Source organism: Epinephelus moara, chromosome 6 (assembly GCF_006386435.1).
Source record: "Epinephelus moara isolate mb chromosome 6, YSFRI_EMoa_1.0, whole genome shotgun sequence".
Taxonomy (NCBI): Eukaryota; Metazoa; Chordata; class Actinopteri; order Perciformes; family Serranidae; genus Epinephelus; species Epinephelus moara.
Genome location: NC_065511.1, coordinates 8,983,040 through 9,003,060, shown reverse-complemented (window position 1 = coordinate 9,003,060; position 20,021 = coordinate 8,983,040). Strand labels below are relative to the sequence as shown.

The window sequence follows — 20,021 nt, the reverse complement described above, 5'->3', positions numbered from 1 at the left end:
TAGATTGGGACGGAGTCTTTTACCCCCTGGAGTGTTACCGGAGTTTCTGGAGTGCTCAAATAAACGGGCCTTTGTCCCTACGAGGCCACCGTCATTTACCCGACGGGAGGGGTGAGCGAGTGAACCCTGCAATCTAGAATTTGACCACTGATGTCACTGTTTTCAACCCATTTTACACACTGGCCCTTTAAGTTGGAATGTGTTAGTACAGTCTTGCCGTGTTGGTAATAAACGAAGAGGAAATAACAAATGTTGTAGCCGGCTTATTATACACAGCCTGAAAGAACTGGGGAACACCTACAATCAAGAAAAGAGGGTTAGATTACCAATGGATGCTATAAGTTGTTTAGTTTCACATACAATTATATGTACGCTAGCTTAAAAATGAGGTTAAGTATGAGCTTGAGTACTTCAAACTGGCCAAGTCTGGTTCTATAATGACCATGGAAATGCAAGGGCACACAGGCATGGAGAATCACAATTATACCGTTATCATATGATTTACTAGAATTAGATTTGTTTACTTCTCTCACTTGTTATGAAATGGGTAGAGCACACATACATGTGATCTGACTTGGGGACATGGGTGTGTTTTGATTTAAAACTTCCGTTGGTGTTTACATGAGCCCTCCTAATGCCAGCCACTTTGTCCTTCACAGTTCCTTTACTGTGGTATGATATATAACTGGAGACTTGGCTGTTTGGTCTTGTTAGTGCACAACCAGTCACACAGCAGCTTGGTGTGTTGATGTCACAGAGAAAACAATCTTGCTTTGCCACTTTTCCGAGCAGTTCTCTGTACTGCTACAAACTGTACCAGAAGTGATCTTTTCCCCATGATTTTCACATACAAACAGACAAGACGCTGACTCTGAGAATACTACATATTACTGTAACATTGTTGACTAAAGTCTTGTAACAAAATAAGCTACCTAACGCTACACTTTACTGTAAAGCACAGACACTGTATGCCTTTTCTGCTTCATAGCATTATTTTAATTGTTGTGTGCTTGTCTCTTTGTCTTCTTAATGGACCATAACATAATTTGGACTTAGACTTCATGGTGATGTTCTTGGCATTTTGCAGATGTGTGTGATTTTGTGTCTCTCATCTCCCAGTATCAAACAAAGTAGAGAAAGCTAAAAATTGGAATCAGATTCTGACGCACAAGGCACATTTTTGCGTCTGTATGAGACGCATCAGGCTTTCGACTAACATTAGTGTAAACCCATCTGAGTTAATGACAAAAAATATCGAGCAAGAAAGTCTGTGTTGGGTGGGAGGGATGATTGGGTCAAACAAGCACCATGGATGATATTAAAATAATGGCTGTAGTCACCGTGACGTCACCCATTGGTTTGTGGAATCACATTCTGAAGCGTCCAGTTTGGCATTCTGGCCATCACCATCTTGAATAGTGAACATGTTTGGATGAGAGGGTGGAACTGTGAAGGAGCGAGGGGTGGATCTGGCAGGCTATGGGGACAACTTGCAGCCTGTCACTTAAAACAGCCAAGCCCTTTATTGTGGGTAAATGTAAGCATCCTATACACCTCCATAGATAGATAGATAGATAGATTAGCTATAGAGACTGAAATGTTTTTTGTACCAGGCTATAAACATGTTTATATCTACAGTTAAATTGGCCATTTTAACATGGGGGTCTATGGGCATTGACTCAATTTTGGGGCCAGCCTCAAGTGGCCACTTGAAGAACTGCAGATTCTGGCACTTTTGCGTTGGCTTCATTTTACAGCCCTAGAAGTTACAACTTGACGAACGCAAACTTTTACCCAGGAGACTGTTGTTCATGTCCCGTGTGAAGCCAGAAGTCAGCGTGATTTTAATGACATAATGTAGCCACTTGCCATCACGTGACATTTGTGTCACATACATCACATGACATATGCGTCACTCGTTAACTATTTTAGCCCAAAACATAATCTTTTTTCTAAGACTAACAAATGACCTGTGTTGCCTAAACCTGAGCTAGTTTAGGTGATGAATAGATATTGACAGGCTGTCCCTGAACGTCAATTTGGTACCTAGAGCATCATAGCTTGAAGTGCCGAGCCTCTGACCAAGCTGCAGTATTTGATGAGCTGGGAGTGAGAACTTGTTTGCTGATCACACTGATAACTGCATCATGATTTATTCATCGTAGTTAATAAGATTGTTAATATTCACATCATAAATGGATTATATTAGGCAAACTAGGACACATTACTGAGATCATATCAGTGGCCTATTTTGTTTAATGGCTAATTTTACTTGACTCTGCTATATGACCAGCCTGCTTGTTATGAAAATATACAGCACTGACATCGTGTCTTTTCATATATTGTGATAAAAATGCAAATAGTGCAGGCTTACAGAATGTTGTTTTGGTGTGATTAACATTTCCAAGTGATTAGATTTAATTACATTTTTTTCACTGTGCATAATTGATGTTGTCCTGCTCTTTGAATGAACAATGTAGAGCACATCTAAAGGTACACAAACATCCAGTTGTGACACTGTCCCCTTTATGTGGATTTCACTTTCCACATAAATATTGAAGTAACCTCCTAACAATGAAATATGCTCAGTAATATAGCAGCCATTCATGTATACTGTTTTAGCCCACAATGGGAGCCTTTACATTCACAGTAATAAAGAGTCTGCATGTGTCACGATTTAAAACTGTGTTCACATGTTCCTTTCAGACACCATGTGGATAGTGTGCATCCATGGTGGGATTTCAAAGTCAGGTGATCATTAGCTGTCAGAAGCTCCAAGTGGGTCCAGTGTGGGTCTTCCTTTCTGTCTTGTAGCAGTGGCACAAGATCCCAGTCAATAGCTGACCCCCTGGGACACAGAGAGAGGGAACAGAAAAAAACAGAGACAGGAGGACAAAAGAAGGGAGCAAAGGATCACAGCAGCTGAACTCGGTGAGGACGTGTGGTTGTAGCAGGAGATGTGCTAACATGAACACACTATCAGTCACACAGGCAAGCCTACGGCTTTTATTCAAATGAACTGTAGAAATTGTGCCAAGAGAGTGCAGGGTGGTTAGGTACGTAATCGTGCATTGATCATAACTGAGAGAATAATTTACACAGTACAATAGCTTACATCTTCACATCAGAGCAGCCACACATCATGTGCTGCACGCGCCCTCCGTCTCTGACATCACATCTTCAAACAGCAACACAAGTCATATCAGAGCAAAAGGAAACAGACATCTGCATGTGTAAACACGCCACAGCAGATCCACCCTGATCCTTTCTTTCCATAGATAATATAAAAACATAGGGCAGTCGTCCCCAACATGTACTGTCGAACTGACAAACTCAAGTACTCCTTCGCTGACACCACCAATAGTGTGTTCTTCTGAATGGATTGTAAATATGTTATCTAACCACATTAATTATAATATTAGAATTATAAGTGGACAAGTGGATAAGTGGTCTAAACTGTTTTCCCTGTTACACTGTGGCAGCAAATGTAATCGCAAGCTGGATCGTGTTCACCAACCTTTTTTTTTAGCATCCTGTCTGTGGTTAGGTTAAGGCAACAAGAAACTTTGGTTAGATCATGGTTTCAGTTTAATATTCATTCATTCATCTTCTAACCACTTCATCCTCTTGAGGGTCGCGGGGGGGCTGGAGCCTATCCCAGCTGACATTGGGCGAGAGGCAGGGTACACCCTGGACAGGTCGCCAGACTATCACAGGGCTGACACATAGAGACAAACAACCATTCACGCTCACATTCACACCTACGGACAATTTAGAGTCACCAATTAACCTAGTCCCCAATCTGCATGTCTTTGGACTGTGGGAGGAAGCCGGAGTGCCCGGAGAGAACCCACGCTGACACGGGGAGAGCATGCAAACTCCGCACAGAGGGGCTCCCACACCCGGGATCGAACCGGCAACCCTCTTGCTGTGAGGCCCCTTCACTTTAATATTAATTTTATATTTTAGTTTTTTATGTGATAAATTAAGACCACAATGTTTCCCCAGTGCTGTGAGCATCTAAATTCATAACATTTAATAAAGCTGTAGTCACTGAGCAGATTGAAGGCTATCTCATGTACATTTTACAGATACATTCAATCTCATCATTCTGCAACTTGCAACATTTAATTTGATTAACAACATTTCCTCATTATATTGATAGAAAATGTGTGTGTGGTTGCCAAATTTTCTTTGTATTAAATCCTATATTCTGTGGGGTTTTTTGTTTTGTTGTGTGCTCCACTATCTATGTGTTCCCAGCAGTTGCAGAAGCTGGGGCACATAAAACCCTGTTTGGGAACTACCACTACTGAGTATTATACAAAAGCACAAGGAAACCTGTTGCAGCAAGAGATTTCCAGCTGTTATATACATTTAAATTGCTTTGCTAATTTAAATGTAGGCTCATTTTATTTTAAGTAATATTTATTATACAACATTTATCCCCGACCAAGTTATTTGATTGGACGAGAGGCATACCATGAGTGCTGATATAGAGAACAATAACACCGGGACTTTTAACTACACATGTATCACTCCACTTTACCGGTGTTCTGAACTATTAATTACATTAAACATCAATTAGCATACGTTAATGGTCATTGTAACAACCTTTGCACTGAAAATATGAACATATTTCCACAGATTACATTTGAATCACACTATTAATAATAATGGAAAAAAAGGTAGCTTGGATACTTCACTGCAAAATTTTTGACTGCTAGCAGCCTTTTATTTTACCGGTTGCACTATAACTGGAAACATACGGATAAATGTACATGATACAGAGTAGCTGGCCTGAGGTAACCTGTAGACTGACACAAGGTAGCAAGGTAGTGTGCAGAAATACATGCGTATGTGTTGTTTGATATATATAAAGGTCAAAAAAGAACTGATTGAAGAGTCCTTACCTTTGATTGAGCCCATTCTGTGAGTCATGCACCTACGATTTCAAATCTAGTGCCGCTGATGCATCGAATTCCCTGCTGTGCTGTGTTAACTCGTAGTCTTTAATATTATATTTTGAAGAATATCCTGAAAGGGTTTTTGTATTTAACTCAACTAAAGAGGATATACTCGGGCTTACTGATACACTAAGGTAAAGTTTGGGGGGGAAAAAACAAACAAAAAAAACCTTTTAATCCTAAAATCTAATTGACGTCCCTGAACACACGCAGAACCATTTGGACTCACTTTTTCAAAGCATCTTTTGAACTTGTACTTGATGTTTCATTTCTGTAGGTTTCAGATCCAGACTGAATTACAGCACCATTTAATACTTGTTTCATTTTCATCTTTATATGAAAGGAGGATGCCATTTCATTTCCATTTTTACAGAAAGTATCAAATGATTTTAATTTCTTGAAATGGTAGATCGAGAGTACCCAATTCCATGGTTCCGTGGTTTGACAAATGGTCGACAACATTATTTCCTGCTATCTTGCAGGATCATATATGGGAAAGATCAGCAAGTAGGATATTAAATATAGGCATATTTTCAGTTATTACAACGGGATAGACTGATAGTATTACATTTCTGTATATTTGAGGGGGATATAATATGATTCTGATATTAATAAACGGATGTGAGAAACTGTTAATATACTCAAGTATAGTATACAGTATATAGTATACTATAGACCTTTTCTTACTTAATGGCACAAATGTTTCTCCTGTTCCTTTGTATTTCCTGTGGCAGTGTTTGTCAATGCAGTATAGCTGACAGGATCAAAGCTGTTCCCCTAGCAACCAAATAGCAATGAAAAGGTCTATAGACTATGAAGTAAATTATGGCAATAATTGCTCCAGCTACTGTGATTTCAATGGCGTTGGCACTTGTAAATAGTTCCAAAATAAATACACTTTTCAGTCACAGTAATTTGCTTCTTGTCTTTGAACAGCTTAAGATAACTTCTATGTCTATTAGCACTGGAGAAATTAAATTCCAATTATGCTGATACAATTCATATTTCCTGCAATTATTGTGTTCAAAGTGCATTCATAACAGCAGTGACTTCTCAAACATAAATTGGCATGCCTTTTTCATTTAGCCATGCAGCAAAGGTTAATTACTGTACCCCATAAGCTTATAGTGTCACTTTATAATAGGATTTGGATAATGGCATTTTGCTCAAATGAGACAGACTGCAGTCCAAACAGGGGTAGCGATGGAATAATGGAGGATTAAAATCACTTAACGTTGCTTAAATGTTGAATGTCTTTTCCATTCAGTGTGTCGACTTTTTCTTGTTCAGCTTGGCAGCAGCTCTTGTCCTAGAAACGCCTCATGCACCACATGATTCTAAAGAATTTATAAGCAAAAATATCTACACTGTACTACTTCTTTGCAAATGTATAAGCAACCCACAAAGTCTCATTTAACATCACCAGAGGGTCTGTTAGTCATGTGGATCTCCTGTTCCAGAGAAACAGGCAGAGCGCTTGCCTGCAGGGGAGAGTTAAAGCTCTTCGGTCTGATCTCATCAGCTGAGGCCTGGATCTTAACACTGAGTCTTTCCTGTGTCCCATTCACGATGTTATGCCAGAGCTCCTCAAATATTTTCTTTCATAACCAAAGGAGAAAACAAATTTTGGTGCCATTTTGATTAAATTTCAATTTGTCTTAATTTGTCTCACTAGCGTAAATTGGGACATGAATTGAATGCCGTCTTTTGATGCTGGTGACTGTTTTAGTTCATTTTATCTGATAATGTTTTTTTCCTAGAACTCTCAGGCCACTTTCCACTGTTTATAAAACTTATCTGACATCTGCAACGGTCTGACTAATTTTGAGCTGACAGATTTGTATGTTGTTCATCATCATTGTTATCATTGTAAATCAACTTACAGTAAAAGTAAAACAGGAGGCAATGCCATTTCGTCAAGTGCACCACACTCTGAGCTCAAGAGTTCAACAATCTTAAGGCCTGAGGGATGAAGCTGCCTGGTGGTCCATCCATCCATCTATCTTATCCGGGGCCGGGTCGCCGGGGCAGCAGGCCAAGCAAAGCACCCCAGACATCCCTCTCCCTGGCAGCACTCTTCAGCTCCTCCTGGGGGACCCCAAGGCGTTCCCAGGCCAGACGAGATATGTAATCCCTCCAGCGTGTTCTGGGTCTGCCCCGGGGCCTCTTACCAGTGGGATGTGCCCGGAACACCTCCAGCGGGAGGCGCCCAGGAGACATCCCCCCAAGCCACCTCAACAGACCCCTTTCGACGCGAAGGAGCAGCGGCTCTACTCCGAGCTCCCTCCAGATGTCCGAGCTCCTCACCCTATTTCTTAGGCTGCCTGGTGGTGCGGGACCAAATGCTGCAGTACTGTCTGCCAGACAGCAGCAGGCAGAACAGTTTTTGGCTGAGGTGATTTGGGTTTTTGATAATCCTTATGGCTTTCTTCCTACACCGCTGGGTGTAGAGGGTGCCAGCACCATCCTGACATGACTTGCTGTGCAGTTTTCACAACGCTTTGTAATGCCTTACAGTTGAGCATGGTGCAACTGCCATACCAGGTGTTGATGCAGCTGGTCTGGATACTCTAGATGGTGCACATGTAAAAGTTGCAGAATATCCTGGAGTCTGTGTTGAACCTTCTCAGCCTGCGGAGGAAAATGAGGCACTGTCATGCAGTGTTGGTGATGATGTCTGTGTGGTGAGTCCAGGTCATGTCCTCACTGCTGTGAACCTTGAGGAAATTGCCTTGCTGATTCTCTCCACAATAGTCCCATTGATTGAGATGGGAGTTGTGCCCTTCTCTCTAGCTCCTTTTACACTGCCAGATTTTCCACGAATGTTGGGCTGTTTTGCCGGCCAGCTGCGAGCGTTTAGACACACAGAGCCGGACTGGCGAGTTGATCTGAGGTGCCCAATTTTCCACTTGGTAGGGTAGTCATATTGGCGGAACTCTTTAGTTTAAACAGACTGAGGTGCCCCTCTGCAACGGGAGCGGCTGTTGAAGACTTGTGGGAAGAGCTGTTGATGACGCCGCACGTGCGAGCCACTGGTGGTGGATAAACAGGAAACAGCTGATTGCAGGAATTAGCAAACAGCTAGTAGCAAGAGGGAAACACAAACCTGACAGACACTGTAAAGATGAGCAACTGGGGAGACAAGGCATTGCGCAGCCTCCTTGCCCTCGCAAACGAAGAGGCCATTAACCGTCAGATGACAGGAACGGTGAGGAATGGGCAGACTTACGAGAGAATCGCCGAAAGACTGACCAGCCGCGGCTTACCTCCCACGTCACTGTTTACGTCACACGCTGAGCCACACGTTTTGTTACTTGCTCACGCCCCCCATTGCCCCGAAAAAGGCACATTCTGTATACAAAAGTAGGTAGGCATTTTGCCGCACTCCCCGATTTTGCTTTTATACTGCATATAATGCTGAAAAAAGACTGATTGGGCTTTCCTGCAAATTTGCCTGTACAACAAGTCTGCCTGTCGGAAAGCTCGGGATCCAGTCACAGTGGGTGATGTTGAGTCCCAAGCCTCTGAGCCTAATGACCAGCTTAGAGTGCAGAATACTGTTGAATGCTGAACTATTGAACAATGTTAATGAACAGCATTCTCAAGGAGGGGGGTTCATAAATGTAAAATATACAGTATGTATATGTGAAATTGATCGGTTGAATTGATAAAGCAGACGCATAATTATTAATATAAATATGTTTTAATAAAAGAAGTAATACAGGACCTATCTAGTCTTAAACAAGCAAGTGAGAGTTACTGTTGATTAGAAGATTTACCTCTTGCCTATTAGTCTATTCAAAGCAACCACCAGAAGTGGCATAGCTTAGCTTAGCATATGGACTGGAAGCAAGGGGAAATAGCTTGCCTGGTTTCATCTAAAAGTAACCAAATTTGCTGACCAGAACCTTTTAAAGCATGCTAACTAACACGTAACATTAAGACAACATGTCTTGTCATTACAGAGGGGCTGCTAAGTAACCAGTTGAGAATCCCCAAGCTTGGTGAATAGTTTTATTGTGCATCCTGCATTTGTTTGTGTACTGGATTGATTGATTTGTAGTTCCTTTTTATTTCCCCGGTGAAATGGTTTGCAAGGTATGTGAATGACATGAGCTGACAGGAGGTCAACATGGACGGCAACGCTGTTACATGACAATGCAATATTAGTGAGACAGTCTATATTTTTTGCACTGCATTTGACTTGAGTGGAGGAGTTCTTGGAGAAAACCACTAAATGATGTTGCAGCTGTTCGGACAAATCTTCAGCTGTGCACCCCACTGTCAGTGGGTGTTTCAGCCTTTTAGCGCAAAAAAAAGAGTCGAGGGAAAACTAATGAAATCAGTTTTGTTGAAATAAAATAAAATAAGGCACAAAAACATTATATCTGAGCGACACAGTCAAAACATTTGTTTTCCTTTGCAGCCTGCTTGAAAAATGTGCACATAAAGCAGCAGTGATCTGGACCGGAGCCACAGCAGAGATGAATCTGTCTGAGGAGATGCTGCTGGGTAACTCCACCTGGGCTTACTCCTACCACCAGAACTACACCATGCCACCTCCGCTGCTACCACACAAGACCACCACTTCTAAACCTGCAGCATGCGAGCAGGTCCACATTGCTGTCGAGGTATGAACAGGATGTTTTGATTTGTTTCATTTCTTAACAAATTGAGTAACAGTACATCCATTAAACCGTTCACTATTACTACACTATTCCACTAACCTTTTTGGCATGAGAGTGATTTACCGCTCTGATATTGGTACATTTTAAGAGTTTTAAATGGGGCTGCACGATATTGGAAAAAACTGACACTGCAATATTTTTTTATTTTTTTTGCAATATATATTGCGATATCAAAAAATACAAGAATTTTCACCAGATGACTTTAAGTACAAAAATTAAAAAATAATGGAGGGGCTTTTACTCACCACAACTGCAGAGGCTACCAGCTTCATTTGAAACAGACTACATTATAAAAGGGCCGTTATTTATTAATCCCTCTGTGTTTTTATATTTTTACTTTTTATCCGCTCCCGTTGCCTTGATAAAGTTAATGCATCGCGCCGTCATTTCAAACTCAACACTTGTTTCAAATTAAAAGCCCCTTATAACCTCGGCTGAGAGAATCCCCCCATTTTCTAAATAGGCTTTTATTGTGAAACATTTGTCAGAACTTGGTTGTGGAGGATACAGTAGCTGGTATGTTTATGTACGGTACTTCAAATGTAGCTCCTGCCATCTGCTGACGCTTTTAGGTGACTACAACAACATTTGGGCTGGCACATGAACAGACACAGTGACTCAGATGATAGTAAAAGTAATTAAAATAGGACAAAAATAACCCGATAACATCACACACATCGCAAAAGACAACCGGGGGATAATTGGTGTGTACCACCGTGTAGTGTGTCATGTCTGTCGGCCAAGTCACGGCACGATTTTATGACTCCACAATTGTATAATGTGACATACTGACTTTCAGAATGGGCAGAAAAGTCGTGTAGTGTGTACCAGGCATAAATCCTCCTTTAACGTTTCTCCCTCTTGCATGTCGCTCATTTTCGGTGTGTGACTGCAGCGTGTGCATGAGAGGGGGAGGGGCTGCTGAGTGACAGAGACAGAGAGAGAGAGACAGCAGGAGAGAGGTGAGCGGAGAGGAGCATCGGGCGGGGCTTTAGAGCGGCTTTTCTGAAGCAAAACAAAAGTTTACATGTTCTAAAGAGAAAACATCGCATGTCCTGCGATGTGACTATCGCACATACGCACATCGCGATGGCACTGTTCAAACAATATATCGTGCAGCCCTAGTTTTAAAGTCCTGGTGAGGTAAAACACATAACAGTGTTCCTCAGAAAAAAAAGCCTGAAAAAATGCTCAAAATTTTGCAAAGTAGTATTTCTTTCTTCCTCTTTCCTTTCTTGTTATTTATCCCATCAGCCCTCAGATTGATCTCACACTGTACTCTACTGTCCTCAGGTTTTTCTCATCCTCGGTATCATCTCCCTGCTGGAGAACATCCTGGTCATCACAGCTATCGTAAAGAACAAGAACCTCCACTCACCCATGTACTTCTTCGTCTGCAGGTGAATGGTTCAGCTGTAGAACACACACCATGAAATATAATAACATCATATGCTCAAAACAGTCTTAATGGAGTGTATTTTTTCATGCTTTTGCATTCAGTTCAGTTCAATTCACTGTTATTTCTAAGGCCCAATATCACAAACCACAGTTTGCCTCAGAGGGCTTTACAGCATACAACATTCCCTCTGTCCTTAAACCCTCACAGCAGATAAGGAAAAACTCCCCCAAAAAACCCTATAAAGAAAAAAAAAAGTTTGAAACCTCAGAAACAGCAACTGAGGAGGAATCCTTTTCTAGGACGGACAGACACGCATGTTGTGTATACAGGACAGATCACCATGATAAGAAGGAACAACAAGTAAACCTGCATTCTCAGAGCGCAGTGTTATGTTGGGATAATACGGTGCTATGAGCTCTCGAAAGATATGACATAGCTATGAGGTCTTTAGAGCTTTGTCAGTGAGGAGAAGGAATTTATTCTGGGGGGATTTTACAGGGAGCTAGTGCAGAGAAGCTAAAACAGGAGAAATATGATCTCTTTATAAACTCCCATCAGCAGTGTTGAGCAGAAGCGTCACTACAAGTAGCGACGTCATTAACTTAACTACATTTCTCAGTAGCGTGGTGGTAACGTCACTACTTTCAAATAGCTTTTCAGTAGCGAAGTTGATTTATTAACCGAGTAGTACTCTAAAGTGCAGCTGACTTTTTTTTCTGCAGAGGTCTGGATAAAAATAAGGATAATAAAACTGAGGATAAGTAATGTGACTGCCGCCAGCACCACACCAAGGCATGTAGATGAAGGCAAGCACTTCTGTATGACATCACATACTAATCTTTCAGTTTATCCTGCTTGCTGCTTTCACTATCTGCTTTTCTTGGTAGGACCCGCCCTACTCTGTCTCTGCCTGGCTACAATGCACTTCTTGATGTGTCTTGCCCATAGACTGTATAATATTATACTACAGTTATATTATATTATACAGTTATATATTTTCTCATAGCTTAGTTTGATACATTTATCTGGAGATACCTTTAATGTAGTGAAACTTTATTTTGATGTAGAGTAACTGGGAGCTTAGCTCACATTTTCAAAGTATCTTGACGACACTGCCCGTCAGTACATGTGCATTCTGGATCAGCTGGAGAGTATTTGAAGACTTGTTAGAGCAACCTGATAATAAAGAATTGCAATCCAGCCTAGAGGTAACAAATGCATAGACCAATTTCTATGTGTCTTTTTGAGACAAGATAGGCCTATTCCAGGGCTATTGGGGCCCCAGGCTGAAATGAGCTGTGGGCCCTTAGTGCACCCACTGTTTCTCCCACTCTTCTTGCCAACATGTTATACTGTAATTTTATTTAGCATGAATTAAACACGTCTCTTGTACTAAACTCTGTTACAGTCCAAAACACTGATGTTGAGCCAGCCGCAGCTGCCTCACCACAGTAAAGTTAGATTTAATTTGGATACTCGACAGTCACTTCAGACCCAGCAACACAGCTGCACATTCTACAGCTCTTTAACTTTAAACTTGATGCAGCAGATTTAAATGTTATACTCATGAATAGCATTTATGTATGACACTGTCCCATGATAAAACATGTCAAAATTGCTTTAGTTTTGCCAAATCAAAGTTAAATGAATTAGGCTAATCCATTGGGTTTTGTTTTTTTTTATCAGTTTTCCATTAGCTGCAATACCAGCAGTGTCAAATGGACTTCAGCAAACCAGGACCATGAATAAAAGAATAATTCAAAGCAGCTGCTGTACCTCCATCATTATTTTAGTGAACAGATGATATGGTGTTTAAAATAGAGTTAATAATAACTGTCACTATTATCATTTTGTGGCATGGCTATGGTGCAGAGCTTAGTGGTTGCATTACATTATACTCTCTCCATCAATATCGGCTAAATTAAACAGTAATCCTGAATTAAAAGCAACAATTCCTTTTTAAGCCAAGTTTGAGTGTATCTGGGACCTTAATATGTCAACCAAACAGGCTAAAACTGCCTCAGGTTATCCAAAAAATGCTCAGAACAAGGTCGACAGACTAGATAAAACAGAGGAAGATGCTACCAAGCTAAGTACTCATGCAAAACTAAAACTGCAGCTGGAAGCAGCAGCAGTTTTACTTGGCTCCAAATTTTAGAGTTCTGACTGCAGTAAATGTATGGAGCTAGAACAGTCTCAAAATTAATAAATGCACACAGAAATTAATAAATGCACAAAAAAGGATTCACAAATGTATTTGGGGATTTTTATATATATATATATATATATATATATATATATATATATGAGTCAAAACACAAACACATTTTCAATGCACACAAAAAAAAGTTTAATTCCGTATAAGTAAAAGAAAATCCACATATAAGAAGTAATTTTTATAAACATATTTGTGATGCACACACAAATATTTCTTGTTTTAAATATGCGCAATTGAAATTCACAAATATATGCATATAAAAATATTTGCAGTTTTCATCAGATACATATTTGGAGGTTGTTACATTGATATATGAACTGTCGAACCTGCATTTACAAAGTGCTTTTAATTTGTAAACTTCCCTGTATTTGTGTGTGCGAGTTTTGAGACTCCCCTGACGTGACTGGATTCGCAAATGCATTTTTTCTAAGAGGGGATTGTCTGCAGCCAATCAGATGTCTCACTCCTTTACAGCCAATCACATGAGTGCCTCCCCACAAGGGGTGTTATATGGCGTCATTAAAGAGGGCGCAGGTGGGAGTAAGGTGAAGCTGCAATACCAGAGGCTGCAGTTTCAGTACAGTTTCAGGACCGTTTAATTTTTACCGAGCGGAGGCTTAGTAACAGAGTAATGTAACGCGTTATAATTTCAAAAATAGGAGAAAGTGATTAGTAATAGGAATTAGATTATAGTTACAAGCCCAGATTACGTTACCATTGCTGGTCCTCTCCACTCCTCTCACCCACACTTAAACACCCATTCTGGGATACACAGAGTTGGCCCGCCAAGCCTGACCTCCGCGGTCCTCTCCGCACCTCTCACCCACACTTAAACAGCCGTCCTGGGCTACACAGTGTCGGGACTCTCCGCTGTCCTGCTAGAGTTTGTTCTGTGTTGTTTTATATGAAAAGACGGAAAGATCACCGGCCGCTAAGCTAATCAATACAATGTAAAATGCCATAGGCTTGTGCTAATGACGTTAGCATGTTGTATTTGTTTGAAAAACATGTTTAGTACAGGACAGTTGTTTTGTCGGTGAATGTTGTGAGTTGTTATGGAGCCAAACTGTGTGCCATTACCTTTGTTAAATGTTGTCGTTGTCCCTGGTTTTTCTGAGAGGATGAGAAGATTGCTAGTTGCTAGGCTAATTTATACCATGTAAAATGCCGCAAGCTTATGCTAATAACGTTAGCATGTTGTATTTGTGGGGAGAATGTGTCCGGATTAACACAAGTGTTTGTCTGTGAATGCTGTGAGTTGTAGTGAAGCTGATTTGTGTACTTGTGTTTGAAATTGTCTCTGTTAAGCCATGTTTAATTTGTGTTTTGAATCAGCTAAAATTTACAGCACTTCACAGAAACCTCCGCCGCCGACTAGTGTTTTGGAGGTGTAACTGCAGAGTCACACAGACACACCACTGCAGAAGTAAAAATGCTCACAACAGCATAGGTGACATGCGTAGGGTCTACGCATAACCATAAATCCCCTTTTACTCCCACCTGCGCGCGCTTTAATGACGTCATATAACACCCCTCGAGGGGAGGCACTCATCTGATTAGCTGCAGACAATCCCCTCTTAGAAAAAAATGCATTTGTGAATCCAGTCACATCAGGGGAGTCTCAAAACTCGCACACACAAATGCAGGGACGTTTTAGCCTGGTTCCAGACCATAGAACCCGCCCACTCAACTGAGTAGGCTTGCATTACTGGTCTGGCATACTTCATTGAATTTGCGATTTATCTCGTCCAAACGATGGACAGACCAATGAACGCCGGGGGTCTAGCGATTAGCCAATCAGCGCCACACTGATGTCAAGCTGTACGCCGGTGGGTAACTGATGAGGATAGCAACAATGGCGACCGCTACAGATCCTACAGACCACATTAACGATGCTATCGAGGTATTTCGCCAGTACTCGCGTTAATGGAGGACCAAATTAAGGAAGCTGCTAAACTGGATTAACAGCGATGCAGTCGGGCGTGCACGACGACGGAGACATTTTAAATGGGCAATGCTCGCTTGTTTTCGGCACCCCCGAGGCATGGATACTAATGACGTCAGATTCTGGGTGAGTCGTTGATCTCTACTGATTGGTTAGGGAAAAATCAAATTCCCTCCCCCTTGTAAATCACCTTCAATGGAAGCCATGTCAGACTGAAGGTTCTGGGAGCTTCAGTCTGACTGTCCAGTCAAACTGGAGCAAGCAGAAGATTGGATTGGTGGTGTCAAGAACAGCATCACAGTCCATAAAACCAAACACGAGTGACCTTCAAAATAGATGATCTACAAAACAGGAATCGCTACTTCAATCTCAGACCGATGAAAAGCGCATTGCAGTTGCAGACTACTAGATGTGCTGCAATCCTTTGCTCTGTAAGTCATGATAACAAAGTTCTTAAATTTTTAAAACAAGATCTGAGTCATGCAGGCAGCCAGGAGCAAGGGCGCGATCATATTTGAAGACCACCGTGTCATGATTTTCCAAGACCTGTCCACAGAATTCTTCAAAGAAAGAAAGCACTTTGATGCTGTTAAATTCCCATGAGCCATGAAGATCGACTCTGGATTCATCTACAATACTAAATTTAGGCTGTTTCACAAGGGGATATTATGCTTATTTATTGACCTTTTAAGTGTAGAGACATTAATTAAGGATCTGGAAACCCAGATGGCTGGTCGGCTTACGGGCCTGTGTTTGGATAAACACTGTCAGGGACTGACTTTGCAGTGGCAAGACACAATTTGAAGACTCAACTTTAACTTTGCTTTTCAGCTTCTAAGGGTAAGTATTTTTCCCCATCATGCACTTTGAAATGTTGCTTTCCTGTAGCTATTGCAGGTGTTTTAGTTTGTTATAATGTGGTGCGTCCCAATTCTCTTTTCTGTCCGAGGTTGTACGTTCCTGTGATTTCTTTGGACCAATCCAATCGAAAGCATTTTACATCAACGCTGAGGCTTCTAGTGGGGAGCAGGCAGATGGGACACAGCTTTACGTGTTGCACTCTCTGCTAACCTTCACTGTATATTGACACCATTTTAAACATGCACAACAGCCACGTGCATATATTTTCTTGTTTGTATTATGCAGATTAAAAAATAAAAAATCAGTTTATTTTGTGACTCACCAGTTCTTGTTTGCTCCCCTTTATCACTGGATGTGTTGAGCACCTAGTCCCCACTGCGCTGGAAAATGTCCATTTTCTTTCAATACATGGCATAGCAACATGCAACCTATTATTTTTAAAACAGACAAATCTTTGCTTATTTTCATTTCATCTATGACATGGTTTGCATTTCATGGCTTCAAATGTAAATGTAATTAGTTCCTGGAATGTAAGAGGCTCGATCAAATTAGCCAGAGTGAAGCAAGTAATTAAGGCTGAAAGACAGGACATTTTCTCTGCCTTTAATGTGTTGGGGGTAAGGAGAAAGGATGGAGGAAGGGGGGTTTACTCAAAGACGGAATTCTTATAAACAAAACACACACCTATGGAAGATGTTAGACACACACACTCATACACAGTGGCACACACTCTCTGACAGTGGAAACTCATTGCTTCCACTGAGTTCCAGAGGGGAATCGAAAGTGTCACCTGTGTGATCTGGGAGAGGTTGAAAATGAAATGCACTTTTTGTTCTGTTGTCCTTCACAATCTTAGACAGAGGCTTTTTCTGAAAATGTCTGCAGAATGTCTTGATTTCCTGACTTGTTTTCTATGTCTGACAAATGCAGACTTTCTCTAACTTTACAAAGTATATCACTACGCTCAGTTTGTGTTAATTGGCAAAAGTGTAGGCACTTAATGTTTGATGTGTTAAAAGCACAGTCTGTTCCTCAGAAGAGCCTAAGTTATTAGGCTTTAAATATTTTAAAGCAGCAGTGTCTGTGGAGCAGGGCTGTGTTCATATCTGAAAAATCCCTATTACCTAAGATTACTCATCATTCCTTAGCTGTTAACTGCACTCTGGTATTTGTATATAACTGCAACATTCAAAGCCATGAAGAATATTCAGTGTCTTTTAAACATTTCAACATTTCCGTCCATTATGGATACCAAAAATGCACCTAAAAATCCAGCGTAACTTTAGGCCCTGTTAGTAGGATTTAACAACTAAGATCATTGATGGGGTATCTTCAGGAACCCCCAGCCTGTTCTCGTTACCAGGGCATCAAATACCAACACATTGTCATGCCTCTTAACATGTGATATTGACGCTAAAGGCAGCCTATGAATGGCAAAGTAAAAACGTTTTAGTCTACACACCAAGTAGGTCCCGTTAAGAAAGAAATGAATGCAGAGTGATGTTTCAAGCCACACAGCTCATAAGTCTAAAGAAAATGATGCCCTGGGCATTGCTATGAGACACAGAGGAGCATGACCAAGTGTCGTTATTTGACAGCCTGGTAATGAAAGGGAACCCATCTACTGTCAGGTGAAATCAGTAAGATAAAGAGGAGCTGGCCGCCGGAGCAATTCATTTAAGTCTCTTACTTACAGTATCTCATACATGTGGGGTGATGCTGCTGATTAACAGATCCGTCCCCTTTAGGATGGACAATCTAGGAATGTATATAGATATATGATCAGTGCATATGCCCCAAATGCTCCTAACCCCAAATTTTCGTTAAAATGTATTTTCTCTCCCAGGGGAAGCTCTAATGGCAGCCAACGTCAACTGCACTTTAGCTTCTATATTGGACTGCTCACCTGGGGTGTACTCTTCTCACATGAAATGTTGGAAGAAGCTGTTACAGTACTTCAGTGATCTGAATCAGTGTGATCCTTGGAGGAGTTTAAACCCTGGTGAACTAGAATTTTCTTGTTAGTCCTCCCCTCACACATAGATTATTTTCTAGTTTCCGGCTCTATGTTTTCCTCTGTGGTAGATTGTAATTAAAATAGTATACTACGGTCAGACCGCTCTACCACTTCACTCATATACAGAGTCCCAAAGCTGTTTAAAGCCACTCCTAGATGGATTTTTCATCTGAGATGGCTTTCTGATCCAATTTTCTGCCTTTTATAGAGTCACAAATTGAGATGAACATGAGTACGAATAAGATCTCTGCTATTGTCAGACGGGAGGCATTCAAAGCGTACCTCAGAGGCATTATCATATCTTATAGCAGCTCAAAAACAAACAAACAAACAAACACAAACTGAAAATTGATCCTGACCACAGGAATAATCAAAAGTTAGAGGGAGAAAGGTTTTCTGGAATGACTCTATGACAATAAAAGAAGAATAAATGTCTCTCAATGCCCAATATGAAGAGACGTCCACATCAAAAACAGAAAATAGTCCAAACCAAGGTCTAAATCAGTGTAGACAGAGTTATTACGATCTGGATGAAAAAATAGGAGATTGTTGGCTTGGCAAATTAAGGAACTGGATGCAGACAGGGGAATTAATGCATTTCAAACTCCAAGTGGCACACTATCAAAGGATCCTCAGGAGATTAATGAGACTTTTACCCCTATACAAATAATCTGAATCCTCAGAAAACTTGGAAAAACAGAATGAGTTTCTGGATGGACTTTGTATTCCTGCCATAATAAATTATTCTAAAGCATGTCACTGAAGTTTTAGATGCTTTATAAATTTCTGATGCCACTATCAATATGATAGGAGGAAAAACTGCAGGTCCTGATGGGATTCCAGTTGATATTTACAAAGTATTCAAAGATAAACCACTTGAACCTCTTTTAGCCAGAAAATACCAGAAATACCAGAAATAAAATGATCACAATACTGGATAACTGGAAAGATGCAACTGTGCAGCTGTGATGACTTTGGTCTGTCTAAACCTTCCATCAGCAGAGTGATCACACCAACAATGACAACACTTTCACAGTCAGCAGTTCATTTTATTTCTACTGGGTGTCCACACCTTGCAGGCTGACAAAAGGGCATGTCTGTGACAACCAATCACATCTGTTAAAAGAATGCATCGTGCCTTGCAACAGGGTCAACCATACCTCCTCACCAAGATAAAGGTTTTTGTCCCTTCCTTGCTCAGAGTTGCTCTGAGAACTTTGCTAAATCACTCCTAAGCTAGGACTCCTTGAGTTAAGTTAGGAGCTCTCTAAGAGTATTCTCAGAATGTTTGTGAATACGGCCCCAGGAGGGTGTTGAAATTAATACGTGTGTGGGAGTGGACCTCTCACTTGGCCATTCTCTCATTAGATGCAGAGATTAAGAAGGTACTTATTTGATGTGCTATCTCAAATTTGGTTTGGTAACTACTCCCAAAAATGGGTTTAGATACAAATTTAAAGGGGCAGATCACACCAAAATGAAAATTACATGTTTTTCCTCTCTTACCTGTAGTGTTCTTTATCAGTCTAGACCAGGGGTAGGCAACCTATGGCTCCGGAGCCACATGCTGCTCTTTAGCCCTTCTCCAGTGGCTCTCTGTGGCTTTGACAAAAAGTTATATGGCAATGAATAACATTAATTTATTTTTTTTACATTCTCTAATATTCATATACCATTGTTGTGGGTCTAAGTGATTCTTACATTCTTCTTTTGTAATTGTTCAATTGTGTGTATCCTATACAACAAACTAAAAAATATTTTAACATTTCATCGACTAGAATGTGTGTCATACGTCTATGGCCTGGCGCCTTTCCCTTTTATGCCAAATTTTGCCAAACTTCAGTAGCAGTGGCTGGTCTTGAGTCTCCCTTGCTAGTCTAGATATGGATTCCGAATCCAAAAAAAGGGAAATGTTTCAGAGGAAAT

General features: G+C 40.9%; 1 protein-coding gene across 1 annotated transcript in view; it reads left to right on the top strand.

The window, feature by feature from the left end:
* LOC126392361 (melanocortin receptor 5-like) overlaps positions 1-20,021 on the top strand; it is a 37,967-nt gene that overhangs the window by 5,195 nt on the left and 12,751 nt on the right. The window contains exons 2-3 of the mRNA XM_050047724.1: positions 9,394-9,598; positions 10,949-11,055. Coding sequence (XP_049903681.1) covers positions 9,452-9,598; positions 10,949-11,055 — 254 coding nt within the window. The 5' untranslated portion in view covers positions 9,394-9,451. The remainder of the gene's footprint in view (positions 1-9,393; positions 9,599-10,948; positions 11,056-20,021) is intronic.